Raw genomic sequence first — 25,481 nt, 5'->3', positions numbered from 1 at the left:
TGGTCGTTGATTGAATGTCACGGTCTGTTTACTGCAGCTACGTTCTTTCTAGTTTATCTTTCCACCATCTTCATTTGCCTTACTCTGAGCGCTTATATGGGCACCCAAGTCGGTGGGTTTTCGATAATTGCAATGGAGCGAAGGCGACGACAAGAATATTTGCTTATTCTTAGCGATGTGACAAAACACAGCCGTCTTATTTCGACTTTCAATTATTTCTATAAGGCCCACGACCTTTGGCCAATGACTTGTATTTCCCAAGCATGTCTTCACAGTATCTTCTCGCCAAAATGGCACTCGTCTACACCCCTGAAGCCGAAGATGGAGATATTGAGCAAGGCCTGACGGAGGGAGAGAATGGAGATAATGATCTAACCGATACGTTTGCCTATTTTTCATTCGGTGAGTTCAAGCTATAGCTCAAAAGGCACTAACAAGTAGAAGAGTTCTTCTCGGCTGTTTACTTACACGTCTTCAAAATAGTACTGGTTGACTGTCAGCTCGCTTTCTTTTGTCTGGATTTTACGAACCTTGCCCTCATTTCGGATACGCCTCCGCGCAGAATGTCAGTTTACCCTTTCCTCTTTCCAGATCCAATTGGACTTAGTCTTTCCGGTCAAGTTCCAAGTTCGACTGTCCTTTACTACCTATCGCGAAAGGGAGCAAGGGCTAGCCAAGATCAAACCTCACTTTGATAGCTTCGCCATCTCGGTGACTTTTTTCGCACTGATCTGGTCGATTATCCGCTGGAAACACATTTACGGCGATCATGCAAGGTTTATTGTAGAAAACTATGCAGAACCACAAGAATGGTCCTTGCCATATTTTAGGTGGATGAGGATTTGCTGGAGCAGGAGAACCGACATGCGACTGCGTGGAGCAATGCGGTACCTGGGCATTGGGGCTAATGGCATAATTCGACTGGTGGCAGCGGGGTGGTTTTTGGTGAGTTTTTGTTTCTTTGGCGTTTTGATTTGGTGGGGATGGCAAGGTTGATGGATGCCAGGTACTCTTGAGATGTGGCACAGGAATAAACGTCTGAAAATGGATGGAAAGGCAGATGACTGGAAGTACACTCAAAACCGGATAAGTTACTTGTATGAACCGTATAGTTCATGTTACATTATCAATACCTTATGACTCAAAATTAGCAACATCATTTTGGCACTTATTGTGTGAAGATTTACTTTTAAGAATGACTAGGTCCGGCGGTTGGATTCTGAGGTCCAAAAATTCAAGTTAAAAAAAAATAAATTGTGAAAGGCATGTGTTATGGAATAAAAATATGACTGTTTGACAGTTGGCAGTTTTTTATTCAGCCGTTGTGCATATGTCTACATATATATGACTACGGTAGCTTTGTGAGCTATTGTACTAGCGTCTTTCCAGGAGCAACTTACAAGATCTATGAACTACAACCATCTACTCATCTAAGTCGTCTCTATCGCCCCAATGACCTCACACACAAATCGATATCGAAACTGAATCTTCATTCCATCATAGCGCCGATAGCTTCACCAAACCTCCTTGCTCTCCTTGCAACTTCCCCCCTCTCACCCATGACCGTCAACCTTATGCTCACCCCTTCGAGCGTGGGATCATCATCCAACGAAGGCGCAGGTGTGAGGGTGTATCGAGAGAAGGCGTAGTTGAGAATATAGGTGTCGAAAGCCTTTGATGGGTCTGAGGGTGACATGAATCGAACGATACCTTTAACTCGATAGATTTCGTAAGAGAGCTTGGACAGTTCCTTCTCCAAAAGCTCTCTCTCAATCGGCTCCACAGGTCCAACGGTCTTCTCCACTTCTGCCTTTTGACAATCTCTACATTCCTTGCCTTCGCCTTTCCCTACCACGTGTTCATGCTTCGGCTTCTTCCCTTTATACACTCCCTTCACCTCCACTTCATCTCCATGCCATCCTCCTCTAGTCGCCATCTCACCCCAATCTTTTCTTTCGCCATCCTTGACGGACCAGAGCTTGCTATCAAGACCAAAGATGATTTCAGGCTTCGGTGGATTGGAAGGGGCGGGGCCGATACGTAGTTTCGGGGTTTCGTCGTTGAGGTCATTGAGACGATCGAGGAGAGTGTCGAATTGACGTGGGTTGGGAAGGTGGTGTTTGTTGAGGAGGATGAGGTCGGTGTACTTGGCTTGTAACTATCCCTTGTGATTTAACTTTTTTCCGGATTGGATTTGCTAGGTAAACTCACTTTTGCACTAGGCGATGAATCTTCGTATCCTTCAAAATTGACACAATCCACCACAGTCACAACGCCATCCAACTTGAATCCTTCGGGTTCAAGCTCCTTGATTTGCAAAGCCAATGTCGCAGGGAAGGCTGATCCGCTAGATTCGATGATGATTCGGTCGGGTTTCATTGTTGATTTGACCTCCATCAAAGCGTTGGAGATAAGCCCTACAGAGGTGCAACAGAGACAGCCGTTGAGAATTTCAGAGACGCCTGTGATGTTGGATTGAGAAGCAAGGACGGAATCGACTGCAAATGAAGGCGTTAGCTGACTAGTAGTGTTTTTGGAGGAGAAAGCCGTCGCAGGCTCACCTTCAACATCTCCATATTCATTCTTGAGCAGTACTACTTTGTACTCTTGTGGTAGTTGCTGGATGAGTGAAAGGATGGTTGTGGTTTTGCCCTGCTCCCCTTGGTCAGCTCGGTGCTTTTTGCTTTTAACGCAAAATTCGGACATACGGCTCCTATGGGGCAAGTTAGTTTTCGTCGTCTCACCTTCTCCTCGCCACTTACCCAAGAATCCCGTAAAACAGGTCACAGGAATAGCTTCATCCTTCTCGAGTGTCATGTTTTCTGTGGATATAGATACTAAAAAGAAATAAAACGGAGATTTGTCAACATCAGGTTCGTTCGTTCGTTATCACGAAAAAAAAAAAGAGACGACCTAAAAGTTCCACATCATCACGAACTTGCAGCAGTCGATAACGACGAAACCTTATAAGCAAAAGATCCCTAACTTCTTGACTTGTATACAAAACCATTATATCAAAAATGCCTCGGCTCCAATCCCTGGGATCTCTCCCAGCCCATGCCGAACCAGCTTGGACAGTATCTTTCAACCCTACCCGCTCCCTCCTCGCATCATGCTCCACAGATCGCACAATCCGCCTTTACTCCTACATTCTCTCCTCTTCAACCGATGGCTTACCAAGCAAAGATGATTCCCAGCCTGTGTTTAGTCTTGCTAAAGTTATAGAAACGGACCACAAGAGGACTGTGAGGAGTATAGCGTGGTCCCCTGATGGACGAACGTTGGCGAGCGGCAGCTTTGATTCGACCGTCGGTGTGTGGGAAGAGGTTATTCCGATTTCGGATGATGAGGACGAAGATGATGAGGGTGCACAAGGGTTGTGTAAACCGGTCGGGGTGAACTCAGATGGGGATGGGGATGAGAGGAAAGAAAAGGAGTGGGAATGTGTGACGACGTTGGAAGGGCATGAGAGTGAATGCAAATCGGTTGGGTTTTCGAGTGATGGAGCTTTGCTCGCGAGTTGCTCTAGAGATAAGAGCGTATGGGTCTGGGAAGGTAAGCTGAGTAAAGTTTAATTACCATGAATGGTTCTAATGTTCGATGTTTTTTTTTGGTATAGTCCAACCGGACGCCGATTTTGAATGTATAGCGGTCATGATGGAGCATTCTCAAGACGTCAAGTCCATCGCTTGGCATCCACACGAAGAGGTTCGTTCGTTTTCGTTTCCACCTTATCCTGCATCTATTTCTCAAGCATTTATTATCTCTAGGACGAGAACTGCTAACGTTGACTTATGATGCAGATCCTGGCGTCTGCGTCATACGACTCTTACATCCACCTCGCCTACGACGACCCCGATTCTGACTGGTGCATCTTCCAAAAACTCCATCCTTCCCTCCCCTCTACCCCATTCACCATCCCATCCGCTTCCCCGTCACATTTGATCGACGCTTTGGTCCCTACGGAAGAAGAGAAGAAGGCAGAGGCGGAGCTGCAAGTCCCGCCGCTGGAAGAGGATGAGACTGTTTGGTGTTTAGCTTGGAGTCCTAATGGGAGGTGGTTGGCTAGTGGAGGTGATAATGGTGGGATCCGTCTCTGGCGAAGAACGTATGTTTTTGTCTCGTACATAAGTCCAGACTAGATGTCTGTGGTGACTAACTGTAACCTATTGTAATCACAGAGGCTCACAACCAGACTCGGCGTTCAAAGAGATCTTACACACCGCCGCTCATTCGCGTTCAATCTTCTCTCTTTCTTGGTCGCCACCCTATCCATCCGCCGAGTTTACCGGCCCCACCGACTCTACCGATTTAGGGATGCTCGCTTCTGCAGGGGAGGATGGTAAGATTATCATTTGGCAAATTACTGTCGCTCCATCTTCTTCTTCCGCTTTACAAGAAACAGATAACGAACAAATCTCCGTCAAACCGATTGCAGCACAGAAAGCCGCGCACGGTGTGAATGATATCAACTCGGTAGCATGGTGTACAAGAGAAGATAAAAAAGGATGGGGGATGCTGAGTAGTGCGGGGGATGATGGGAGTGTCAAGGTTTGGAGGGTCGTCAGGGATTAAGGTTGTCAAGAATGACTTTTATTTTTTACTTCTTTTCTATCACATTTCTATGATCTACTATATGGTATTGAATATTTACACTTCTACGAATGTGAATCTTTTCACATCTACGTCTACATCCTCAACGATTCGCCGAACCTCTGGTGCATTCTTGAGCTTGAACTCTACTCTAAATCCGTTTTCTCCCGCTTCTTCCAAATATGCTCTCACTCTTCCTGCTTGCTCATAAGGGGTTCCGGGTTGTGATAGATGTGAAAAGTTGATGACGACTTTTCTGGCTAGTGGCGGATGCTTTTCCTCCTCCTCATCTTCCCTATCAAATACGGGTATATGCACCCCTTCCACTTCTCTGGGAGGTATGATCAACTCCAAGGTATCCAGCTCCCATTCCCCAGCAAGTTCGTATATCGCTTCTTTTAAAAACCTTTTTACACCTCCTTTCCATCCTTCCCCATCTCCTCCCCCACCCACTTGCCCTCCGACTCTGGTTGCTCGTGAGCGGGACCGGGCATCCCCGAGATGTATGATAAGGTGCCTAACATTCAGTGGGATACAGCAGATGGGCACAGGGTCGAAGAGTGGGTAGGGGGAGTGGGAGTCGGCAAGGTAGTACATTAAATCCCAGCCGATTTGGAGTGTATGCACGTTGTCTAGTGGCCATGAGTTTGCGGGTGTAATTGATGGGGGATACGAGGAAGATGAAGATAAAGAAGAAGAAAAAGTGTGGAGAACAGGTGAAAGATCAAGGACTTTGACGTGTGCTGCACAGAGGATGGAGAGAGCCATAGGATCGAGTAAGGTGATGTGGGTTGTATGACCTAGAGCTGCTGATTTTCTTCCTCTTGAGGACTGTTGGGTAGGGGATGTTATTTGGGGAAGTTGCCATTCGGGAGCAGGCAGATGTGGGAATGACGGGAGTCTTTTGCGTTTCCCTCCTTTAGAAGTGGTGCATTTTTCCATTTTGAAAGTTCGGATTGGATTCCCCAGTGGCGTGATTGATGCTCATTCATGCACCCGTGCCTGGATGATAAGCGAGCCAGTTTTATTTGGTTCCTTAGTCCACGAACGAGGCATGTAGCATGCATTATTGCGATATACTATATTCAACCCTTTGGTAAAGGCAAACAATACAGGAGAATTAAACTCATGGTGGTTATTGCGGTGGCGCTCCCAATCGCTATATCATGGTTTACAATCTGATTAAAAAGAGTTACTGATAGATGGAGTGAGAATTGATTGACAGGAAAAAAAGAAAGTAGTGTTGAGAGCAGAGAACAAGAATGGTCATAAAAAATATGTATCATCATGCCCTCCAACCTCTCCACCTTTCCAGAGACGGGGTCTTCCGATAGCTCTTTGAGCCATCGTAAATAACCTGACCAAGTGTACTTATCATCAAGCACCATCCAGGATCTTTGAACGAAGAAGTAGATAATGAGAAGAGATAGGAAAGGCGCGGACCCATCAAATGCTGCAGATACCCCAAAAACGTTAGCCCACTGTAGTAGTATTGTGCATTGGCAGTGACTGCGCACAGAGCAACTTTATACTAATATCAGCAGAGGTGAAAAGGAAAGGAGAAACAAACCACGCACGAAGCGCATGAACTGTTAACAAATACGTAACTAATAGTTACATAATACATTTTGAATATTATGTAATTAACCTGGATGTACACTTAAAAACAATGACGTGGAAGCTGGCGTAGCAATGACATCGAACTGCTGGCACAACGCGACATTGAACCCATTGAACAAAGATACCGATAGATTCGACTTCATTCCTTGTGTACCAAGGGGTTACAATGCGTATATACCTGCCACTTCTTCTCCTGGCAGCCCCTCTGCTGAGAGCACAGGATGCGTGTGCGCCTTTAGAGGAAGCGGAACAAATATTAGAATCACTTCAACCGGCCCCGGACGCACATCTACATTCAAAGCTCCCTGACCTTGCGCCGTTTGGGAATCGCGGATGGGCGGACGGCCTCGGGTGGTCTCAGGATGTTAGTGCATGACTGGCCTCAACGGGCTATGGGCTAACGTGTTACAGGGTCCGTTATCTACAACACTACGTCTCCTCCCACGCGTGTTCTCTGCAATATCCCCGACAAGGCTCCTGTCGCAGACTGCCAAGACGATAGGAAGGAAAGGAAACGCCAAAATCTCGAGATCGAGGAAGGGGAGGGCCGAGAAGGTATTGGAGCTTGTCCAAGAAGCGGAAGAAGCTGGATGTGATAAAGTGTGGCGATTTAGAGGTCGGCTCCGGATGTTCCCACCTAGAGGCATCAAGCAGGACCTTGCAGCAACTTATGAAGCGTACAAGAAACATCTAGAGATTGAACCCGACCCAGAGGCGCAGTTTATCCTCGGGGTATTGCACTCTACAGGTCTTGGTGGGATCCCAATCGATCAAGGCAAAGCGTTATTGTACTATACTTTTGCAGCGGCGCAAGGGTATAGGCCTGCGGCGATGGCGTTGGGGTACAGACATTGGGCAGGGATTGGAGTGAAAGAGGATTGTGGAGTGGCTTTGGAGCATTATTCTCATGCGGCTGATATTTGCAAGTCTATCCCCCTTTTTTTCTGTTTCTTTTGACAAAACGTTTGAACTAACATTCTCCCTTTTGCAGCCTATCGACGTTTCCTCGACGGTCCCCCTGGTGGTCTCACTCTTCCCCTCACCCCTATCCGCTTGTCTGACCGTGTGGGTGGTATATACGGTCCGCATGCTTCATGGGCATCAACAGGCGCCAACTCTCTCCGTCCTGCTATCCGAGCATCTATCGCTTCTGCCCGAGGGGAAACGACCCAAGAGATCCTCGAATATTACCAGTATCATTCCGATCGTGATTCATACATCTACACTGCCCGTCTTGGCCGGTTGTTCTACCATGGCTCTGTCCACTTCTCGGCGAATGGGGTATCTTCTGGTGCGGAAAGCGTAGGCGCGATCCCTCAATCATTTCACAAAGCCCGGACATATTTCCTCAAAGTCGCTCGTGTTCTCTGGCCTACCGATTTCCTCCCTGGTACGACCAACCAGCCTGCCGGGCGCCGCAAATTGACAAAGGAACAAGAAGATAAAGTCCGTGAAGCCGCAATGATTTCCGCGTCCTTCCTCGGCCGGATGGCTCTCCGCGGGGAGGGGCAGAAAGTGGATTACCAACGAGCGAAAATGTGGTATGAGCGCGCTGCAGAGTTGGGGGATCGGGAGGCGCTTAATGGACTGGGTATCTTATACCGTGACGGTCTCGGTGTGCCTGTTGATTTGACAAGGGCGCAAGGGCATTTCCAAGCTGCTGCTGCTGCCTCTTTACCAGAAGCCCAAGTGAACGTCGCGAAGCTCCTACTTAACCGCGGGGAATACCAGGCAGCTCTTCCTTTCCTCGATTCAGCTCTTCGAGGTGGGAATCCGCTCGAGGCATTCCATCTTTCCGCTCAAATACATACCACCCACGCCCGATCTTCGAAATCTACAAGTCTCCCCCCGGCCATGTGTGGTGTGGCTGTCGCATACGAGAAACTCGTCTCAGAGCGCGGATCGTGGAACGAAGATTTTTTGCTGGAAGCGGATGAGGCGTGGGCGAGAGGGGAGGAAGGGAAAGCGATGATGGGGTGGTATATCGCTGCCGAGATGGGGTACGAGATTGCGCAGAATAATGTAGCGTTCATGCGTGAAGGAGGGTGGCAGTTTGATGCAGAAAGGGAAGGCGAGTGGGAAATAGGGAAAGGAAAAGCAGAAGAAGGAGATACGCGGGCGCTGGTATGGTGGTTGAGAAGCGCGGCGCAGGATAATGTGGATGCAATGGTCAAAGTCGGAGATTACTACTGTTCGTCCATCTATACTACCTCTTTTTTATCCTTTCTCTTCATTGCTAACAATCTTAACAGACTCAAAGCGAGATTACCCCCACGCTCTAGCTCATTACCTCTCCGCATCCGAGACCCAGCAATCTCCAATGGCATACTGGAATCTTGGCTGGATGTATCAATCCGGACAAGGTGTAGCAAGAGATTGGCATCTGGCGAAACGATATTATGACTTAAGTAGAGAGACGGGTGAAGAAGCTGGCCTGGCAGTTTGGTTCAGTTTGTGGGGTCTTTATCTCCAGAGGTATGTTACGATTTTATTCTATTTTATTGTATTTTCACCATGCTTCCCTATTTTTCTTTCATCCCTATTTTCCTTTCATCTGCCCAGGACATTATGCTGATCCAGATTGTTCGTTCGTGATGTAGCTGGTGGACACACTTCAAGACTCGCGGTTCTATTTCCGGTTTACCGCTCTTTGAACCCCCGACACCATCCGATTCCGGTACACCCCTCGGCACATGGTCCCGCCTCAAGTCCCTTTTTACTTCACCTTTCCAATGGGCTGAACTCGAATTTGACGAGGACTGGGAAAACGCCCTTGAGCCGGAAGGGATCGTTTTGGGTGAAGGTGACCATGAACGAGGGGGAGGAGCACTTGGAGAAGCTGGGAATGATGGTGGGGAAGGGAGGGAGTGGGAGGGAGAGACAATGGGGGAGATGATGGAGGATCTATTGTTAATAGGACTGATGTTTGGTATAGGGGGACTGATGTGGTTAAGAGCGAGGTGGGCGGCAATGGCTGGTAATGGTGGTAGAGTGCAGGGTCACGCCGCACAGGCGCAAGCGCCGATAGGTGGTGGTGTAGGGTTTGAAGGTGCCGAGGCATTTGGTGCAGGTTTGGAGCTTCCACAACAGCCTGAAAGAGCGCAGCAAGATCGACCCCCTCAGGAGATTCGACGACCGCAAGAGACAGAGGACGAGGAAAACGAGCGGAGAGAGGAATGATTGATGGGTCAACAATGTTGTAGAACTGTCTTTTTTACGAGCTCACAATTTCAAGAGTTTGCGCATGTCATTATCAATTATCACTTGGTTCAATGTTTACTAAGAGGTTCATGTTCAATTAAGTTGGTCACTTGGTGATTATCATCACGTCAAGCTCTATGCTACATTATCGTAAAAGAGTTATCAACATTGTTATCATTAATGATGCTTCTTAACAACCGCCCGTTGGAAATCTGTAAACCCCATCCATCCCTCTTGATATTCCCTCGATGTTTGAAAAGATGTAACACTTTACAACAGCCCAATAGTGATATCACCTTTCACCCTCGCAGTCAAATGCACCTCCACTAGCAAATCAAGCGAGATATTGATGCTCAACGAGTGCTTATCGTCTTTGTGTGAACCACCGGGCTGCTCCTCGGGGGTAAGCTCGGAGAGCTCGTTGGGGAGGGGGACACGGTGAGAACGGAGTGGGCCTAGAGCGCGGTCACGGGCGGTCTCGGAACGAGGAGGATTCTTCGAAATGGTTCTGGGGCCAGGGGCGGGGGGCATGTTGAATGTGGGTTCGTGACTTATAGGGGGAGAAGAAGCTGGTCAGCTATGGTGATATGACGGAAAGTGAAAAAGAGAGGAGCTTACCTGTCTTGGCTACGGCGCTGCTGCTGGAGTTCCTGTTGAGGCTGAGGTTGCTCCCGCTGAGGCTGCTGCTGCTGCTGCTCCTGCTGAGGCTGCTCCTGCTCCTGCTCAGGCTGCTCCTGCTCCTGCTGTTCCTGCTCAGGTTGTTCCTCCTCCTGCTGCTCCTGCTCAGGTTGTTCCTCCTGCTGCTCCTGCTGAGGCTCTTTCTTCTGCTCCTGCTGCTCCTCCTGGTGTTGAGTCTCTTTCTTCTCAGACATGGTGATGATTTATAGGGGTGGTTGTTATTAGTGGCAGCGACGCTTGGAACTCTGGTAAGAGTGAGTGTTGGTTTATAGAAAGGGCAGGGCTCGTTGATGAAAGGCGAAGGGATTATCCTGTCCATTCCACAAGTCTATATATGTTTCTGTTGGCAGGGGGCCATATGGGACTTGAACTGAGGTGTGACTACCAAAGTACGGTGGTAACGTCATAAAGGACAGCTTGTAATGTCGGACTGCTTTGCTTTTCGCTGGCTCCGTCGTCTCGTTGTTGAGTCTTCTTCGTAAAGGGTATGTTTTGGTGACATATCGCCGCTTTTGAGGAATTACATCATTATCCAGGGTACAGCCAACAGGCTCCACAACATACGCAGCAGCTTTTTTATCAGTGTTTTTATTTTATACAATTGCGAAAACACAGGATGACGTTTGTAGGTGCTGCCGTGCCTGCGGTTCTAACACGGAGCGGTTAAAAAGGTATATAAATACTCTGCAGATCTAGACCTCCTGGTTGTCCTTGTTGAACCACATGGCTGTATCGGCAGGGAGATACACCGTCTATCAACCTCATCTTCTGTATTCTGTATGAAGCTACTCAAGGTCTTTTTGGACATGCCTTCGGCCATTGTTCACGTTCTTCTCTCTTCAAACTTCAAAGTATGATATGGTTATTAACTATATGACGTCATGGGCAAATCAGACCAAAAGGTACTGTATGATTATGGCACGTTGTAAGATAATCTCTCTATGCCATGGGCTTTATTTGTCTAGACGGCCGCGGAGATTGCTCGAGACACAGCAATGAGTTGGGTTTATGCCAATATTACTGGCGCGATTATAGATTAACTTGATGATAATGATATCCGCGGTGGATGACAGAAAAGTATGTTCAGATCATATCTACTTGCATTTTTCGTAAGGCATAAAGAAAAGAAGACAAAAGCTAGACGAAAAATAGACCTTTTTGGTATCACACACATCTCCCAGATAAACGCCCGCATCAAGGAGTAGTTATAACAAGGGATGAGATTAATGGGACTGAACTTAGTAGAACCCAGTGGGTTGAGCCATCATACCTCCATTGGGCATACTACCCATGAATGGTGGTCCGCCCCTAAGCATGCAATTTGTCAGGGATGAAGGAACAAAAGCTAAGCAACTCACGAAGGTCCGCCAATCATCAATCTCCCACCCAATCCAGATCCCATCAAGCTACTCGGTTCATTATCCGGCTCCTTCTCAGCGGTCTTAGTTCTAAGTTCCTTGACCTCCTTTTCAAGCGCCGCAATCTTAGTAGCTTGATCTCGCTGTTGCTGCAGTTTATAAGGCATAGAGTAATCTGACAAGCCGAATCGCCAAGACTAGTCATCCTTGATTAGCGATTGCTAAGAAACAGGATTGGGTGGGGACGTACCATTTCCTCAACAAAGTCAGCTCGGACAAACTCGAAGCAGACATAGAGGATAGCAGCGAAAGCATCCTTGTTGCCAATAGAAACAAAGTAGCCAGCAAGCTCCTCACAAACGGCAATGTCCTTGCTCGCAGCAGCAGTCTCAAGAGCGTCTCGCCATAGTCTATCGGCCTTCGATAGAGAAATAGACTCTTCCCACAAAGAGTTGAGCTAGAACAAATATTAGCTAAGGTCTTGGTTACCCAACCCATGGCAGGGTAACTCACTCGGTAAAGCAAAGCAGCGATTCTCCTGAACTCCAACAACTCGTGCTTTTCCAATCTCTTCGCCAACTTAATTGCATCATACTCATCATAAGTCTCCAAACTGCTTCTCAAAGTGATATGGTCTTCCTCTTCAATAAGCAAGTCGTTGTAGGCCTCGTTGATGACGGCTAGGTTGAGCTTTTGGGTGGCGATGAGGTAAGGTTTGGCGAGAGGGAGGTGGTCTTCCGTTTGGAGAATCTTGATAACTCGACTGTGGTCAAGTCGTGGGGTAAGGGCAGCAAGAAGGTCAGGGAGGAGGGTGGGCTGTGGATGTTGGATTAGCATTGCTTGTAAAGTCCGGTGAAGATGACGTACTTGTCGAGCAAGGTAAAAGGACACGGCACGGTAGGCAATCTCCATATTGGCAACCTTGACAATAACCTTCTTGAACTGATCGTGGTCCCAGTCGGCGAGTCGCTCCATCATAGCCAAAGAAGCGTTGTCGGGTTCATCTACATCTGCGCGTTAGGATGTTCACCTGCCTTAAAATATGATGGGAAACTTACCGTAGACAATGTAGAGGAAAACAAGCTCCGGCCAGAGGTGAGCCTGTTCGGCGGCCTTGATGACCTTGGGCTGCAACAATGTTAGTGCAGGCCTCATTCTCGGGTTAGAATGTACGTACAATGTTGACGCGCTGCCAGAAGAGCTTCAAGTGCTCCATGACTATTGACCCAATGTTAGCTCACATTCCTCAATCACTAAGAATACGCACGCTTCTCGGGTCGGTACTTGGCATACAAGACACTCAGTTCTGTGAACATGCCCTAACACAAAGATTCAGCATTCGAACCATCACCAGCATGTGAATAAAAAAGTCTCACCATGTGAGCCCTCTCCAAACCCAAACCAGCCTCCATCAAAGAAATAATCTCGTCAAAGTAGCCATTCCTCTCGTAAAGTGACAACAAAGCTGGAAGTTCCTCCGCGTGAACCTATGTTTCATCAGCATATCACTCTTCGAATCCCCAAGGGAAAAAGAGACATACGACAAGGTTCAAACCACAAATCTGCGCCAACCTAAACTCTTTCTTATCCACACAAGCAGCGTTAACTTGCTTCCACACCTGAGTGTTACCCGCCTTCCTAGCTGCATCAACCGCCACCTGGTTCTCGCCCAAGTAGATCAAAGTGGTTGCCAATCTAGCCCAGTTTGAGATACTTGAGAACAAGAGCTTGGCCGCCTGGTAAAGCTCATCATCGAAACATTTTTCACCAACCTGCAAGACGTCGGCGACATTAGTCATACCGAGGAACTCTTCCATATCGTGCAATCGGTCAGTCTTGGCGTAGGCGTAAGCGAGCTCAGTGTCAATCTTGGGCTCGCGGGCAGTCTTCCTAGCCATCTGGAGGTATCGCACCAGGTCATCATGCTTGCCAGCCCGGTTGGCAATCTCAATAACTTCCTCAAAGTTGGATGGATCATCAGCCTTGATGTATGAGTCAATAGCCTCCTTGACACGCAAACCGTCAAGTTGAGCTTTACCGAGTCTGCTCCAAACAGCAGGCTCGTTGATCTTGTTGGCATAGGCGAAGCCCCGGTCGATGGAAGCCATGTGTTCAACAAGGACGCTCATTGCCTCGGCGTGCATGTCGTGCTTTTGGTAAATTGTAAACGCCTCCTCGTAAAGACCGGCCTCGGTAGCGACTTTGGCGATAGTCTCGACGTCGTATCCCGAAAGCCTGTTGATATAACCCATGACTTTGCCTTTGTCGTTCTTGATGGCGGTGAGGAACATCAAGCTCTGCAAAGAGCGGTTGTCGCTGAAAGGTGATGGTTCAATAATGATCTTTTCGAGCAATTCAAGCAGAGGACCGTGAAGTTCCATGTGCATAAATGCCTTGACAGTGACGGACACATCATCAGGATCAACACTCTCGGGGATGGCAGTGGCAATGATCTGGTCGATAAGGGCACGGCGGTGGATAGATTCGGGGTTGAGGACTTGTGTCCAGAGGTCGACGTCGCGTCGCTTAACCAGGTATCGAGCCTGGTGCTTGTACATTTGATTTTCGTTGGTAATATTGATGAGCTCGTCATCACAGAAGCCCTTGGCGTAAGCGATGTAGGCGAGGTAAGGGTCTCGCTTCTCGCAGTACTTGCCGACGATGGCGGGGTCATAAAGGTTGTTCTCCTTGAGGAACTTTTCGGGGTTGTTGTTTGAGTCAATAGAGATTTTGGCAATGGCGTTGTAAACTGCATGGTCGGTAGAACCCTGCTCAACCTTGTTGTTGAGCCAAGGCAAGATGAGCTTGAGCCGGTTTCGCTTCTCGACTTCATCCACCAAATCGTCAATGGGGAAAGTGCCGGTAACACTCATCAACAAGTTCTTTACGGTTGTCTCATCGCAGTCAACGTCCAACAATCCGCCGATAACCTGAGGGGTTCTGGCGGAATTGACTCGCTGGACATAAATCTCGATAAAGTTGGTCAAACCGTTCTGGTAAAGGTAAAGAACCAAGTCATGTACAAAATCAAATCTGTCGCAGACAATAATAAGAGGGAGTTGGTCGTCGAGACGGGCCTCCTTGAGGAAGTTCTTGACTTTTTCGGGATTGTAAAAGTTGGACTCTCGGCAGATACGCTCGACCTCACGGATTTGGCCGGTACGGGTAGCCGCTTGAATGTACTTAAAGTGAACCTCGGGGTCTTCGCTGAGGTTGACAATGGAACCGAGATAGTAGTACAGACCTTTTCTGTGTCAGCCGCTTATTCAATATCAACCTCCAGCCGGATGACTTACCGTCAGAGCTCTTGAACTGTTCAAACAATTCGATGAGCTTGACAGAACCAAGCAAATCGGAGTACTTGGTAGCGATCTGCACGACGATCGGCAAGTTTTGCCTCAAGTTGGTCCTCAGCATCTCTTGCAAACAAGCAAAACTCTGCTCGACTGTCAGTCGTCCAAAGTAGTCCACCAGCCACTCGGGCTTGAACAAGTTGGTGTGTACAACAACCCTCTTGATATCATTGATATCCTCGTAATGCTCTAAAGCCCTCTGCACAAGACCCGCCTTCTCGGCAAGGTTCGCAATCCTAGGCCGGTCGTAGTGGGTGAACATTTCATTGCCCAAAATGGCGTCCGCGACCTGAGGAGCGCTCATCAAATTCATCTCAAGTAACCTTGTTTGGAGAGGACCCTGCTCAGGCTTGTTGTCCTTGAGAGCGTCGAGGAGGATGGAAGTAGCTTGTTGGAGCATGTTCTGAGACATGAAGATGTCGACGATTCGGTCAAGGTCAACGAGAGGACCGTTCTCATCATTGACGAGCTGGGTAGCAAACTCGGCACCTTTGTCGGGGTTGATACGCACAAGGTGCTGGAGAAGCTGAGCATAGTCAGGAGTGTAGCCAACCTTTTTGGAGTAGAGAACAATCTTGTCAAATTGCCCGAGCTCGGCGAAACAGGCGACGACCTTGTTAGGAACGTTGGCGCGAAGGTAGACAGATAGAGCGAGGTTCATATCGGCCATTCGACACAGGTCACCGAGCTCCTCACTACTCTCGAGCTTGTTCTCCTTGAGCCACTTTTCAAGGAGCTGCTTCTTGCCTTGCTGGACAACAGGACGGGCAAGCTCAAGAGATTCGTACTTGTTGAGCTCTCCCTTCTCGAGCAAGATACCAAAGTACTGCAAAATGGGAGTAAGGGTACCAGGAACAGCGGGAAGATTCTTGAGAGTCTCGATTGTTTGAGGGGTACGTAACAACCCACGAGGAGAGTTGGCGGCAACCTTGGCAGCCTCGCCGTACTGGCCGTTCTGGATGTAGACTTGATATTGCTGTTGAATCATACCGTCCGCCCCAGGGAGACCCGCACGAGTAGCAAGCTTGATAGCGAGCTCCGGGTTGTTGAGAGTTTCTGCATTGTCAGCAGAGTCCTAGAAAAAGATGAACTCACGTTGGATGTAGGGCACGACAGTTTGCTCGTCCACACTAACACTCAAAACCTGACCCTTCCTGTTGACTCCGATGATTCCTGACAATGTCTCGTATTCGGCGGTAGTGAAAATGGTCTCGCCGGAAATTCTGTTCATGTAGATACACTGACCGGTTTCAATTTCATAAAGGTGAATGAATCCGAACTTCGTGACGAGGTAGAGAATACCGTGCTTCTGGGAGATTTGCAAAGAGACGGGAAAGTCGTTCAGAGCCTCGGCAGGGAAAAACACGTCGACAGCCTTCTTCTGGAAAGGAGGGTTAGGTGCCTGGTGACCAATCTCAACAATGTGCAACTTGGCACCAGCAGCAGTTCTAACTGCAAAGGCAAACAGTTTTGTAGGGTTGGGAGCACCGTCTAGCTTGATGGAAGCGAATGTAGCGGCGTGACCTTCGATGGGTTGTGAAACGCCTCTCTCGATAGAGTAGAGTTGCATGGCACCCTTGATCTTGAAACCATTCTCACCGGGTTGGCCGGCGTTGGGGTTAGAAGAGATACCCACAAGGACGAGCCATTTTTCGTCGTGTGATATTCTATAGTTGATAATTTGGTTGGCAGTGAGGTTGGCGTGTCGGTCAAACACCTGTCGCTAGTTAGCGCGTGAAGATTTAGTCTCAACTCACCTTGGTAGGAGCCGCCTGACCATCCATAACCTTCCAGTGGTACACTTCCCGCTCTGTCACAATACCCAAAGTAGTATCGTTGATCCAGGTCCAGAAAGTCACATCGTCGTTCATAAGGTGGGTACCAAGCTTAGCTTTGGCCCCGAGGTTGAACACTTGGAGCTGTCGACCAGCTGTACACGCGTCAGCCGCTCATTTCTCTTTCATTTGGCTAGCTAACTCACCCTTAAGGGCCAAGATCTTCTCGTTTGCTCTGGGGTTCATGATAGCCGAATCAGCCGTGATAGGCCTCCTAACGACATCACCAGCATCGTTCAAGTTCACAATGACGACCTGAGGTGTATCGCCAGTTTCTCTGACACAGATCCAGGCATCTGATTCGAGCGTTAGTGTTTGGAAGGAGATGGAGGTGGGTTGGATGCCGAGGGCTGTGAGTTGCAGGTGTTCAGTGAACACGATGGGCTTCTCTGGCGCTGCCATGGTGAAGCTGATGTCTGTGTTCTTGGGGATTCTAGAGTAGTGTCGTGCCGCTGTGTTGGGTGTGGGTGGCAAAAGGAAGAAGGGAGGAAAGAGGATGAGTCAGCCGGCAGTTCTAGACTATGAAATGGTAGGGGGATGGTAGTTGGATGGGTTGGCTGGTTGCTGACAGTGAGAGAGGAGGCCCGAGCGCCCGGACGCGGTGCGTGATGACGACGCACAGAGCCACGTGGCGGGTTTATCGGCCTTTACCCCCCGAGGCGCTTCGACACGCGCCTGCCTTCTAACGTCGCACAGATTGTCGGCACTGTTTCTTTTTTTTTAATTACAGCATTTACCGACTGTTCAGTCTGAACGGCAATAACTCAACCTGTATGAATCATTAATATAGAGAAAATCCGAACATTTTGGCTAATGCCTCCTTGCGAGTGATAAAGGGATAAAGGAAGGGGTTGCATAAAGGACTTCATCAGGCTTACATGATGTACTGTCGAACAAACCTCTGAGAGGTAGAAACTCTAGCACTTCATTCTTGTTGTGTTTCTTTTTTCTGTGACGACTGAGACGTCCCATTGCGAAACATGTACGTACCTCCCTACCCTCCCCCAACCTCGCATATCGAGCGAGTGTCTTTTGCCACCTACATCAGGCTCAGTCGCTGATAGATTCAAAAGGGCAGAACCATACTCGCCTTCTGTACAGCCCCCGACATACTCATACGGCCGGCCACAATCTGGTAGTCTCAGCCAAGGTCCCACGGTTGTTGGTACGTTGAGAACCCCTTCCTAAGTTACAATGACGTTCAAGCTATTGGTTATGATGACATTGACGCTTCCATCCTTGTAGAACGATTTGGTCAACGTAATCAGACCCAAGATCAAGTTAACACCCCCAATCGGCACAGGCAACAAGGGCAAGTTGATTCTCAAAGTGCCAAAATCGCTTCCATAAACACCCAACTCGAAGAAACTAAAACGATCATCCACAACAATATAGAGTCCCTCACTGAGAGAGGGGAAAGGCTGGAACACCTTGATCAGCGGACTCGTACGTCGTTTGTTGCTTCTGATAATGAAAATGAAAATGGTGTAAAAGAGGCCATAGAAATGGATGGGTTAAGAGAAAGTTTAGAAAGGTTAATGGATGACGGTGCCCTAACACCCTCATTTTCGGATTTAGATGATCTTTCGATACATGCTCAAACGTTTAAAACGCAAGCAACGACCACTCGCCGAAAATTCTGGTGGAAAAACAAGAAAGTGCGTCTCCTCTTCTCTCCCCCTCTTCCACCATCCTCTCTTGCTGTATATCTTCTGTCTGATCTGACCTTGACCTATTGACCTAACAACAATCGACCAGTGGACGATCGCGATAGGATTGTTGTTGGTCCTTATTATCGCTGGGATCGTAGCTGGCGCTATCAAAGGATCACATTAGTGAATGTTCAACCGAAAGCCCAAAGGTTTTTACGAGGAGTGAAAGTGGGCTGAATTAGGCTGAGATGTAGATGATAAATGACGAGCATTACCTTACATGTCTGAAGACATGAGATTCTGGATACGTAAGAAAATGTAGACGTCGATATGTGAATATGCAAGACCAAGAGATGTATGTACACTGCTGCTACGTCATCCTTTTCCCTCTCTCTTCCACCTTCACGCGTTCCTTTATTAGCGACAAGCCACTAACCACTCATTGCTTATTGCTCCTCAAGCCTCAGCACAGCTACACTTTCCACATGTGCTGTCTGCGGGAAAAGGTCAAAACCCCTTAAACTCTCTACTGTATATTTCCACTCTTTCACATCTTCTCCTTTTCCTTCACTAGCTTGTCCACGCTTGTTACTTTCATGGACGAGGTAACCCACATCCCTCGCTTGGGTGTGTACGTTGCACGAGACATAGACGATAGTGAGGGGTCGGAAGTTGAGGAGTTGATCGAGGAAGGGAGTGTCGCAGCCTTTCCTTGGAGGCTGCATTTTCATTGGATAAGCTTTGCCATTTGCTTAAGAGAGGCAAGAAAAGAGAGGAGGAGGGGACTTACGTCAACGACGACACAAGAATGTCCTCCCGCAAAACCCTGCTCGGCCAACCCTCCAAATATATCCTCCGCTTTCCCACACAACCACGTCGTCTTATCCTTTAACCCATTCATCTCCGCATTTCTCCTCGCTGCTTCTATACTGAGCGAGGAAATCTCCACCCCAGCGACCGCGGTGAATGATGGGGAGAGGGTGATGCCGAATAAACCGGAGCCGCAGTAAGTGTCTACGAGGTGAGTCGGGCGGGTGTTGTGGGGGTTGGGATTGGAGGGGAAGATGGCTTCTTGGACGTATGTAGTGAGTGGGATGAGAATTGAGTTATTGTTCTGGAAGAAACTCCCCGCTGTGAAGGTGAACAACCATGGTCCTACGCGTTCATACACTTGCGCCTTGTGATCCGTCACTGCTACATGTTCCTCCTCGCCCGCTTCTTGTACGTTCCACGGGTTCTCCGCTGTGGGCAAAGGCTTAGGTTCGGGAAGGGCATCACGTAAGAGGATGGTGGCGCCCTTTTTGTAGGACATGATGCTAGATTTGACTTGGGCACGAGAGAGGGTGAGTTGGGTATTAAGTACGGGCGTGGCGATAGGACATTCTTCGATATCCATCACACCGGGTTTACCTTTACGTTCAAACCCGACTCTGCACTCCCATCCTTCCCTTGCCTCATTCTCCGCGTTGAGCGCTTCTTCTTCCCCAGTAGAGGCTGCTTCCGCCTGAAGCTTGGCGAGCTTTTCCTTTGCCCATTTAGGAGGGGCATCAAAATGTGGGGTAATTTTGGTACGGTATCCCCACTGTTTAGGGGAACCGATGGTGGGTAAGATGGTAGGTACTAGAGAAGATGGTAAAGTGGAGAATCGTTCATATGCAAGTTGGACGGTGCGTAGTTTATGTTGGAGTTGGAGGTGATAAGGTACAGGTTGAAGTTGACATCCGCCGCATTCTCCAAAGTACTTGCAACCCGCATCCGGGTTGACCCGCCTGTCGCCTTCACCGCCTCGGTAAGTATCGCTGTATTCCAGGATTTCGACGAGGTCTGCGAGGCAATGGAGACGGTCATGTTTGTAGATTTTGGCACGGATACGGTCGCCAGGGTGGGCAAAGGGGGTGATGATGGCCCATTTCTTATCGCCGGATTGGAATAACGACAGAGATTCGCCTGCCTTAAAAATTAGTGGATTGATTTTATATAGGGTGAAAGAGAGATAAACCCCACCCGAAACAGTAAAAGCACCGGCAGTCAACTCGACAACCGCAAAACTACCCAACTCGCTCGGCGCCTCCCATTCACTCCCATCCTTCTTAGCCAACAACTCGTCGACATAGTTAGATCCGAGGAAATCACGGACATCATGCCACATGACATCTGCCGGAGAGAATGGTTCAGGCAAGGGCTTCCTTCCCTTTCGCTTGTCTCTCTTTGTCTGTTTCTTGGGCTGTTGCTGAGGCTTTGACGGTTCTGCAAAGAGAGCATTGACGGGAGCCTCTGTGACGTGTGTAAAGTCTGCAGGCAGTTCCTGTTTGAGACGCTTTGCGGGAGGAGAGCGGATGGGGCTGGTGGTCATTGTGAATGTTCTAATACGAGTTACTGTGGATATGAGACGCCTTGGGATAAGACTTTTCAACATTTATCTCGTCGCAGCTTGCAACTTTCTGTAAACAAACCGGCCAATCCCTTCCAAGACGTTTGTGAATTTTTGGTGGAGGCGATTAGTTATTTATATGTTAATTAAATATTAGTTTGACCTTAATTATCACTTTAACCAGGCCGCGTCACTCTCCGCTGCGCCTAAGTCGCTATCTTCTCTTTCCACCAAAATACACATATCTATCTTCCTCCAATTGTCACTATATCCCCAAGCACTGCCCGTTAACAATGTCAGCCGAAGGATCAACATCGCAACAAGTAGTCGCTCCTCAGGGAATGGCCCCGGAAAAGTACCAGGCGATCAACGCTTACCGCGATGTGAGTCAAGCAGATCATTTGCTGTTCGCGGAGTATTAACGCCATTATAGAAAGTCAAGGAGCACAGCCGAATGTCTGAGCAGCTCAAGAATGGTGTGTTAAGCATCCTGTTGCCCATCCATCGCTAATGCAATGAAACAGTTCGCTTAAATATCCGGACTCTTGGAAATGACTATGACAAGACAGAAGATGACATCAAGGCGCTTCAAAGTGTCGGTCAAATCATCGGTGAGGTATTGAAGCAGCTTGACGATGAACGATGTATGCTTAATTTTGCCCACACAACCTCACACCGATACTAATCTACCCACAGTCATCGTCAAGGCATCTTCTGGACCCCGATACGTCGTCTCCTACCGACCCACTTTACCTGCCCACAAGCTCAAACCTACTACTCGAGTCTCTCTCGACATGACAACCCTCACTATCATGCGTATCCTCCCCCGTGAAGTCGATCCTATGGTTTACAACATGTCTCTTGAAGATCCCGGATCGGCTACTTTTGCCGGCATCGGTGGTTTAGGCGAACAAGTGAGAGAATTGAGAGAGGTTATCGAGTTGCCTTTGATGAACCCCGAATTGTTCGAGGTGTGTACATCCCTACCTTTTTTTCGGCTGGCAAAAGAAGCGATGGCTGAACTGATTTAATGGTAGCGAGTGGGTATCAACCCGCCCAAAGGTGTGTTGCTTTACGGTCCTCCTGGTACAGGAAAGACACTCCTCGCAAGAGCTGTAGCCGCTACTCTGAATACCAACTTTTTAAAAGTCGTCTCCTCAGCCGTACGTCTCCCACCCATGCTATTGCTTCCTCATCACCACCAATGCACAATGCTAACCCTCCCCTTCTTTTCTCGTAGATTGTCGACAAGTACATTGGTGAATCAGCACGTCTTATCCGAGAAATGTTTGCCTATGCCAGAGAACACGAACCATGCGTCATATTTATGGACGAAATCGATGCTATCGGAGGGAGGAGGTTCTCACAAGGAACAAGTGCGGATCGAGAGATCCAACGTACACTTATGGAAGTGAGTCCAGTCTCACACCTTCTCCTCCTACCCATCTTATTAACCTGCCCTTTCAATCTTAGCTTCTTAATCAAATGGACGGCTTCGACTCCCTTGGTCGCACCAAAATTATCATGGCCACCAACCGCCCTGACACGCTTGACCCCGCTCTCCTGCGTCCCGGCCGTCTCGATCGAAAGATTGAGATTCCCCTTCCTAACGAGCAAGGTCGATTGGAGATTTTAAAAATTCACGCGAAAAAGGTGAACAAGAGTGGGGATATCGATTATGAGGCAATTGTGAAATTGAGTGATGGGTTTAATGGTGCTGATTTGAGGAATGTCTGTACTGAGGTAAGTCGTCTTTCTATCTTTCCCCTCAGTGGGACAGGAATTTGACGGTTCTTTGGTTTTTTCCTCTAGGCGGGCATGTTTGCTATCCGAGATGATAGGGATGCTGTGGTTCAAGAAGACTTTATGAAGGCTGTGAGGAAACTGAACGAGGCAAAGAAACACGAGACTACTATGTGAGTATTAATTACCTACATACCGATTTATTATCTTGAATGCTCATTTGATGTTAAAGGGATTATACTGCTATATAAGCTGGACCTGTGGACATCCATAGAATAGTTTTGGAAATGTAGGAGGTGGCCCAATGCGTGATGCATTCATACATGTAATATCGATTATCGACCATCGAATCGAAAACTACAAGAGGACACGGCAACACGATACTTTAAGAATGACGGAGGTGGTGGGGTAATAATGTGATCAACATGGCTGCAGCCATATGGAATAATAAACATCACTTCTACTTCATTTACAGCCACACCGCATCTCCATTTGCCTGGTACTCTTGGTACGCGTGATCAAACATTTCTTGAATGCTTCCCACCTCTCCTGCGCCCATCGTCCTTTGCCTTCATCTTCCCAGAATGTTTCTAGTGATTGATGGAATTTCGTTCGTCGAGGCACAACGTACCTAATCATTACCCCGGCCCCGTTATTACTGCCACTGTTTGATAGATGATAACAATTCCAAGCGATACAAAAATGAAGCCACATGGGTCGGATGTATTGTCTCGGGCCGACACGTCCAGAGACGTCGAGATCGTATATGATTATAAATGTGTTCGCGAACGTCGGGCCATGATGTTTAGACGAAACAGGAGGGATCCGGGATGAAACTGAGGAAAAAGAAGATGAAGAAGACAAGGAAAAGAGATCGTAGAGGAGAGAGAGTGTGCGAGAAAAAGAGATAATTGGGATAGGCACAAAAAGATCGAATGTCAGATGTAATTTTACTTCCATCGCTTTGGCCTTTGTTGCTGACACCGAGTCTATCGCTGCAGAGCACAACATATCCACTGCGCAGGGGGTTCCTGTATCCGTCAAGTCGTAGGTTCCATGCCGTCGGTAAATGTCTGACGAGTTCGTCAGATCGAAGCAAAGGGATACGCTTCCTAGATTAGGGCCGTCTCTGGATCCGGACCCTATGTAAGTGAAAAAGGCCTTGATGAGTGGTGTCCAGTAGTCCTTGATTGCTTGGGCCGATCGCAACCCATTGGAGCTAGAGCTTGCTTGGTTGAGGGCGATGTCGCTGATCAGTTGTTTGCTGAAATGGGCAGTCTTGACATTTCCGAAAAGCGGTTTCGTGTTGCTTGATGGTTGGCCATGGTTATGGCGATCCTTCCATTCCTCGAGGACTTGAACCAGCTCTCTCATGCCCTGCGCATCCCTTATACTGATTTTCTCGGCCGTCATCATTGCTTTCACTTTCGTCTTTTTCCCATCCCTAACCCCAATCTCATCTTCATCCTCTATTTTTGTCCTAGCAAGCCCTTTAAGTAACCCATCAACCAAACCTCCTTTGACTACCAAACACCGATAAATTAACCCAACATACCGATCATAGCATAGCTTATTAAGCCGACAGGCTAAAAGCGGATCGAGATGGTCTGTTATGCGAAACAGAATGAGAGGGTAATCAGCAAGATCGACGCGGAAGCGGAAAGTAGCGAGATGAGGAGCGCGGCCGGTGCAGGGATAGCTGCCGGGGATAAAGGGATGTTCTTCAGGGGTCTGCACATACTCAATCCGCGTGGTCTTGGGAACCCCCACTGCTCTTTGAGCAGCCACAACTTTCTGGATCAATCTTCTTGTCACCTCCAAAGCAGATACGGACCCATCCATAGCCCCGCCAATTAGTCTCAATACCAGTACTACCACTTGCAAGAACCGTTCAAGAGAGCTCAAAAGCACGTCCGAATAAGGGCGAGAAGGGGAATGCAGGAGGAGAGTGTGAGATTTACGTTTCACGGTCTGGCTTGGTAGCTCGTCGCTTGAGCATTCGTCGTCAGGAGGCGTCAGAATGATGGATGGGGATTCTGGGATGCCCAGAGTGAGACGAGGACGACGAAAAGGTGTAGTTATTACGTTAGGAATGGGAATAGAACCTTGTACGCTCGGGCTGGGTACGTGATAGTTGGATGCCGAGTTTGACGCCGCAGGTACAAGAGATGGGGTTACAAAAGTGTCGTAGGTCCGGGATTTGATAGGAGTCCGGCGAGTGGAGGAATAAACAATTTTCAGAGGTGCGGTTGGCATCTTTTCATAAGAGTCTTGATTATCCACGGTATCTTTGCGTGGCTTGATAAGATCGATAGCTTTCAAAACTGTAGGAAGGGATGGGTTGGCGTTATCGAATTGCTCGAGTTGCGGTACGACTTCAAGTTCTGACCTGGGCACAATAGTCCAATCAGTCAAATTCTCTTCTGCTTCACTTCTTCCTCTTCTTTCCCCAGAAATGGATTGCGAGGTAGATGATGAAGAAATGTTGTTGGAATATTGAAACTCAGGCTTCTTGCGCCGTAAAATACGGGTGCGAGCTTTGATCTTGTTGATCAGCGGGGCGGCGTGGAAAGGAGAATTTGATGTCGTTGGAGGGATAGACATGTACAGCGTTTGAACGACAGGCTATTGGGCGCGTTAAATACAATATCCATGTTTGGCGATGGGATGAAGCTTACTGCACAGCGCAAGGTACACACTTGTGCGTTCCGTTACACAAGACAGACGAAGAGTAAATAAGGCTTACACTCGTACACCGTTGCACAACGCAGGAAAAGAAATCCGGTAATGGGAATTGAAGATTCAAGGGAGGAGCGACTGAGATGCGGAATGGTGTACAAGGTATCCAGGCAAACGACAAAAGCAAGAAGAGGACAAGTTGATGGAGAACAGAGAATGAGCGTGAGATTCTCTTACAGCAGTAGTATCGCTCAACCTCGGCATCGGAGTTCGCCGACGGACAACGACGGCCGGCCAACAAGTGCCAAATAAGTAACGTTAATTACAATGATTAGGACGCTCTCAGCACACAACGAAGGATACGAGCCTGCTGCCTGTTATTGTCATGTTTTCTGCCT

General features: G+C 48.2%; 11 protein-coding genes and 1 non-coding gene; 5 read left to right on the top strand and 7 right to left on the bottom strand.

The window, feature by feature from the left end:
- The first annotated feature begins 26 nt into the window (after window positions 1-26).
- CNAG_07843 (hypothetical protein) lies at window positions 27-1,123 on the top strand. The gene is made up of 4 exons (XM_012196922.1): window positions 27-112; window positions 192-402; window positions 484-945; window positions 1,007-1,123. The coding sequence occupies exons 2-3, from the start codon at window positions 264-266 to the stop codon at window positions 693-695; spliced, it is 351 nt and encodes a 116-aa protein (XP_012052312.1). The 5' UTR covers window positions 27-112; window positions 192-263; the 3' UTR covers window positions 696-945; window positions 1,007-1,123.
- CNAG_12881 lies at window positions 231-1,132 on the bottom strand. Its single transcript, XR_001046153.1, has 2 exons — window positions 531-1,132; window positions 231-485 (listed from the first exon to the last, which is right to left on the bottom strand). It is a non-coding gene; the product is annotated as a hypothetical RNA (non-coding RNA).
- A 63-nt stretch (window positions 1,133-1,195) lies between these two features.
- On the bottom strand, window positions 1,196-2,892 carry CNAG_04899. Of its 2 annotated transcripts, XM_012196895.1 has the most exons (6): window positions 2,763-2,892; window positions 2,709-2,713; window positions 2,562-2,652; window positions 2,212-2,498; window positions 1,401-2,158; window positions 1,196-1,348 (listed from the first exon to the last, which is right to left on the bottom strand). In XM_012196895.1, the coding sequence occupies exons 1-5, from the start codon at window positions 2,815-2,817 to the stop codon at window positions 1,490-1,492; spliced, it is 1,107 nt and encodes a 368-aa protein (XP_012052285.1). In that variant the 5' UTR covers window positions 2,818-2,892; the 3' UTR covers window positions 1,196-1,348; window positions 1,401-1,489. The 2 variants fall into 2 exon arrangements, with proteins under 2 accessions (XP_012052285.1, XP_012051911.1); XM_012196521.1 differs by having other exon boundaries at window positions 1,196-2,158.
- Window positions 2,830-4,653, top strand: CNAG_04900 (WD40 repeat protein Ciao1). The gene is made up of 5 exons (XM_012196896.1): window positions 2,830-2,873; window positions 2,948-3,555; window positions 3,620-3,708; window positions 3,804-4,108; window positions 4,182-4,653. Exons 2-5 carry the CDS (start codon window positions 3,021-3,023, stop codon window positions 4,573-4,575), a joined length of 1,323 nt encoding a protein of 440 aa, XP_012052286.1. The 5' UTR covers window positions 2,830-2,873; window positions 2,948-3,020; the 3' UTR covers window positions 4,576-4,653.
- On the bottom strand, window positions 4,607-5,526 carry CNAG_04901 (hypothetical protein). Its single transcript, XM_012196520.1, has one exon. The coding sequence runs from the start codon at window positions 5,359-5,361 to the stop codon at window positions 4,651-4,653; it is 711 nt and encodes a 236-aa protein (XP_012051910.1). The 5' UTR covers window positions 5,362-5,526; the 3' UTR covers window positions 4,607-4,650.
- Window positions 5,527-6,298: 772 nt separating this feature from the next.
- CNAG_04902 (SEL1 protein) lies at window positions 6,299-9,568 on the top strand. XM_012196897.1 has 5 exons: window positions 6,299-6,577; window positions 6,625-7,135; window positions 7,205-8,404; window positions 8,466-8,688; window positions 8,814-9,568. Exons 1-5 carry the CDS (start codon window positions 6,380-6,382, stop codon window positions 9,391-9,393), a joined length of 2,712 nt encoding a protein of 903 aa, XP_012052287.1. The 5' UTR covers window positions 6,299-6,379; the 3' UTR covers window positions 9,394-9,568.
- Window positions 8,945-10,663, bottom strand: CNAG_04903 (hypothetical protein). XM_012196898.1 has 3 exons: window positions 10,033-10,663; window positions 9,440-9,964; window positions 8,945-9,304 (listed from the first exon to the last, which is right to left on the bottom strand). Exons 1-2 carry the CDS (start codon window positions 10,284-10,286, stop codon window positions 9,685-9,687), a joined length of 534 nt encoding a protein of 177 aa, XP_012052288.1. The 5' UTR covers window positions 10,287-10,663; the 3' UTR covers window positions 8,945-9,304; window positions 9,440-9,684.
- A 354-nt stretch (window positions 10,664-11,017) lies between these two features.
- Window positions 11,018-17,271, bottom strand: CNAG_04904 (clathrin heavy chain). XM_012196899.1 has 14 exons: window positions 16,785-17,271; window positions 16,561-16,733; window positions 15,899-16,520; window positions 14,747-15,859; window positions 12,992-14,694; window positions 12,827-12,937; window positions 12,718-12,769; window positions 12,628-12,668; window positions 12,509-12,578; window positions 12,318-12,454; window positions 11,964-12,266; window positions 11,701-11,907; window positions 11,451-11,647; window positions 11,018-11,400 (listed from the first exon to the last, which is right to left on the bottom strand). Exons 1-14 carry the CDS (start codon window positions 17,038-17,040, stop codon window positions 11,331-11,333), a joined length of 5,055 nt encoding a protein of 1,684 aa, XP_012052289.1. The 5' UTR covers window positions 17,041-17,271; the 3' UTR covers window positions 11,018-11,330.
- Window positions 17,272-17,436: 165 nt separating this feature from the next.
- On the top strand, window positions 17,437-18,660 carry CNAG_07842 (hypothetical protein). XM_012196519.1 has 5 exons: window positions 17,437-17,620; window positions 17,712-17,803; window positions 17,884-18,084; window positions 18,217-18,296; window positions 18,397-18,660. Coding segments are annotated over exons 1-5 (453 nt in total). The 5' UTR covers window positions 17,437-17,618; the 3' UTR covers window positions 18,475-18,660.
- Window positions 18,437-20,747, bottom strand: CNAG_04905 (tRNA (uracil-5-)-methyltransferase). XM_012196518.1 has 3 exons: window positions 20,295-20,747; window positions 19,081-20,237; window positions 18,437-19,009 (listed from the first exon to the last, which is right to left on the bottom strand). Exons 1-3 carry the CDS (start codon window positions 20,704-20,706, stop codon window positions 18,737-18,739), a joined length of 1,842 nt encoding a protein of 613 aa, XP_012051908.1. The 5' UTR covers window positions 20,707-20,747; the 3' UTR covers window positions 18,437-18,736.
- CNAG_04906 (26S protease regulatory subunit 10B) lies at window positions 18,673-22,745 on the top strand. XM_012196900.1 has 9 exons: window positions 18,673-21,044; window positions 21,095-21,137; window positions 21,186-21,305; window positions 21,358-21,632; window positions 21,699-21,824; window positions 21,902-22,072; window positions 22,135-22,404; window positions 22,474-22,577; window positions 22,637-22,745. Exons 1-9 carry the CDS (start codon window positions 20,955-20,957, stop codon window positions 22,653-22,655), a joined length of 1,218 nt encoding a protein of 405 aa, XP_012052290.1. The 5' UTR covers window positions 18,673-20,954; the 3' UTR covers window positions 22,656-22,745.
- CNAG_04907 lies at window positions 22,702-25,298 on the bottom strand. 2 transcript variants are annotated; one of them, XM_012196517.1, is made up of 2 exons: window positions 25,083-25,298; window positions 22,702-25,029 (listed from the first exon to the last, which is right to left on the bottom strand). In XM_012196517.1, exon 2 carries the CDS (start codon window positions 25,006-25,008, stop codon window positions 22,870-22,872), a length of 2,139 nt encoding a protein of 712 aa, XP_012051907.1. In that variant the 5' UTR covers window positions 25,009-25,029; window positions 25,083-25,298; the 3' UTR covers window positions 22,702-22,869. The 2 variants fall into 2 exon arrangements, with proteins under 2 accessions (XP_012051907.1, XP_012052291.1); XM_012196901.1 differs by having other exon boundaries at window positions 22,702-24,793; window positions 25,151-25,298.
- Between the last annotated feature and the right edge of the window lie 183 nt (window positions 25,299-25,481).

The sequence above is a fragment of the Cryptococcus neoformans genome, chromosome 10 (genome assembly GCF_000149245.1).
Source record: "Cryptococcus neoformans var. grubii H99 chromosome 10, complete sequence".
NCBI lineage: Eukaryota > Fungi > Basidiomycota > Tremellomycetes > Tremellales > Cryptococcaceae > Cryptococcus > Cryptococcus neoformans.
The sequence above is the reverse complement of the archived record's forward strand: the minus strand, read 5'-3'. Positions and strand labels throughout refer to the sequence as shown.

What these genes read in the sequence shown, in the direction of transcription:
- CNAG_07843 (XM_012196922.1), top strand. Translation starts at nt 264, where the DNA reads ATGTCTTCACAGTATCTTCTCGCCAAAATGGCACTCGTCTACACCCCT. An exon ending in GTTTGCCTATTTTTCATTCG is followed by an intron (nt 403 to 483) that starts GTGAGTTCAAGC and finishes TCTTCAAAATAG; the next exon opens with TACTGGTTGACTGTCAGCTC.
- CNAG_04899 (XM_012196521.1), bottom strand. Translation starts at nt 2,817, where the DNA reads ATGACACTCGAGAAGGATGAAGCTATTCCTGTGACCTGTTTTACGGGA. An exon ending in TGAATATGGAGATGTTGAAG is followed by an intron (nt 2,499 to 2,561) that starts GTGAGCCTGCGA and finishes CTTCATTTGCAG; the next exon opens with TCGATTCCGTCCTTGCTTCT. An exon ending in ATTCATCGCCTAGTGCAAAA is followed by an intron (nt 2,159 to 2,211) that starts GTGAGTTTACCT and finishes CACAAGGGATAG; the next exon opens with TTACAAGCCAAGTACACCGA.
- CNAG_04900 (XM_012196896.1), top strand. Translation starts at nt 3,021, where the DNA reads ATGCCTCGGCTCCAATCCCTGGGATCTCTCCCAGCCCATGCCGAACCA. An exon ending in GAGCGTATGGGTCTGGGAAG is followed by an intron (nt 3,556 to 3,619) that starts GTAAGCTGAGTA and finishes TTTTTGGTATAG; the next exon opens with TCCAACCGGACGCCGATTTT. An exon ending in ATCCGTCTCTGGCGAAGAAC is followed by an intron (nt 4,109 to 4,181) that starts GTATGTTTTTGT and finishes TTGTAATCACAG; the next exon opens with AGGCTCACAACCAGACTCGG.
- CNAG_04901 (XM_012196520.1), bottom strand. Translation starts at nt 5,361, where the DNA reads ATGGCTCTCTCCATCCTCTGTGCAGCACACGTCAAAGTCCTTGATCTT.
- CNAG_04902 (XM_012196897.1), top strand. Translation starts at nt 6,380, where the DNA reads ATGCGTATATACCTGCCACTTCTTCTCCTGGCAGCCCCTCTGCTGAGA. An exon ending in TTCTCATGCGGCTGATATTT is followed by an intron (nt 7,136 to 7,204) that starts GCAAGTCTATCC and finishes TCCCTTTTGCAG; the next exon opens with CCTATCGACGTTTCCTCGAC. An exon ending in CAAAGTCGGAGATTACTACT is followed by an intron (nt 8,405 to 8,465) that starts GTTCGTCCATCT and finishes CAATCTTAACAG; the next exon opens with ACTCAAAGCGAGATTACCCC.
- CNAG_04903 (XM_012196898.1), bottom strand. Translation starts at nt 10,286, where the DNA reads ATGTCTGAGAAGAAAGAGACTCAACACCAGGAGGAGCAGCAGGAGCAG. An exon ending in CAGCGCCGTAGCCAAGACAG is followed by an intron (nt 9,965 to 10,032) that starts GTAAGCTCCTCT and finishes TCCCCCTATAAG; the next exon opens with TCACGAACCCACATTCAACA.
- CNAG_04904 (XM_012196899.1), bottom strand. Translation starts at nt 17,040, where the DNA reads ATGGCAGCGCCAGAGAAGCCCATCGTGTTCACTGAACACCTGCAACTC. An exon ending in GTTTGGAGAGGGCTCACATG is followed by an intron (nt 12,770 to 12,826) that starts GTGAGACTTTTT and finishes TCTTTGTGTTAG; the next exon opens with GGCATGTTCACAGAACTGAG. An exon ending in CTGACTTTGTTGAGGAAATG is followed by an intron (nt 11,648 to 11,700) that starts GTACGTCCCCAC and finishes AAGGATGACTAG; the next exon opens with TCTTGGCGATTCGGCTTGTC.
- CNAG_07842 (XM_012196519.1), top strand. An exon ending in CCAAGGTCCCACGGTTGTTG is followed by an intron (nt 17,804 to 17,883) that starts GTACGTTGAGAA and finishes CCATCCTTGTAG; the next exon opens with AACGATTTGGTCAACGTAAT. An exon ending in ACACCTTGATCAGCGGACTC is followed by an intron (nt 18,085 to 18,216) that starts GTACGTCGTTTG and finishes TTTCGGATTTAG; the next exon opens with ATGATCTTTCGATACATGCT.
- CNAG_04905 (XM_012196518.1), bottom strand. Translation starts at nt 20,706, where the DNA reads ATGTTGAAAAGTCTTATCCCAAGGCGTCTCATATCCACAGTAACTCGT. An exon ending in CGGTGCTTTTACTGTTTCGG is followed by an intron (nt 20,238 to 20,294) that starts GTGGGGTTTATC and finishes TTTTTAAGGCAG; the next exon opens with GCGAATCTCTGTCGTTATTC. An exon ending in ATTCTTGTGTCGTCGTTGAC is followed by an intron (nt 19,010 to 19,080) that starts GTAAGTCCCCTC and finishes ATGAAAATGCAG; the next exon opens with CCTCCAAGGAAAGGCTGCGA.
- CNAG_04906 (XM_012196900.1), top strand. Translation starts at nt 20,955, where the DNA reads ATGTCAGCCGAAGGATCAACATCGCAACAAGTAGTCGCTCCTCAGGGA. An exon ending in TCCAACGTACACTTATGGAA is followed by an intron (nt 22,073 to 22,134) that starts GTGAGTCCAGTC and finishes TTTCAATCTTAG; the next exon opens with CTTCTTAATCAAATGGACGG. An exon ending in TGAGGAATGTCTGTACTGAG is followed by an intron (nt 22,405 to 22,473) that starts GTAAGTCGTCTT and finishes TTTTTCCTCTAG; the next exon opens with GCGGGCATGTTTGCTATCCG.
- CNAG_04907 (XM_012196517.1), bottom strand. Translation starts at nt 25,008, where the DNA reads ATGTCTATCCCTCCAACGACATCAAATTCTCCTTTCCACGCCGCCCCG.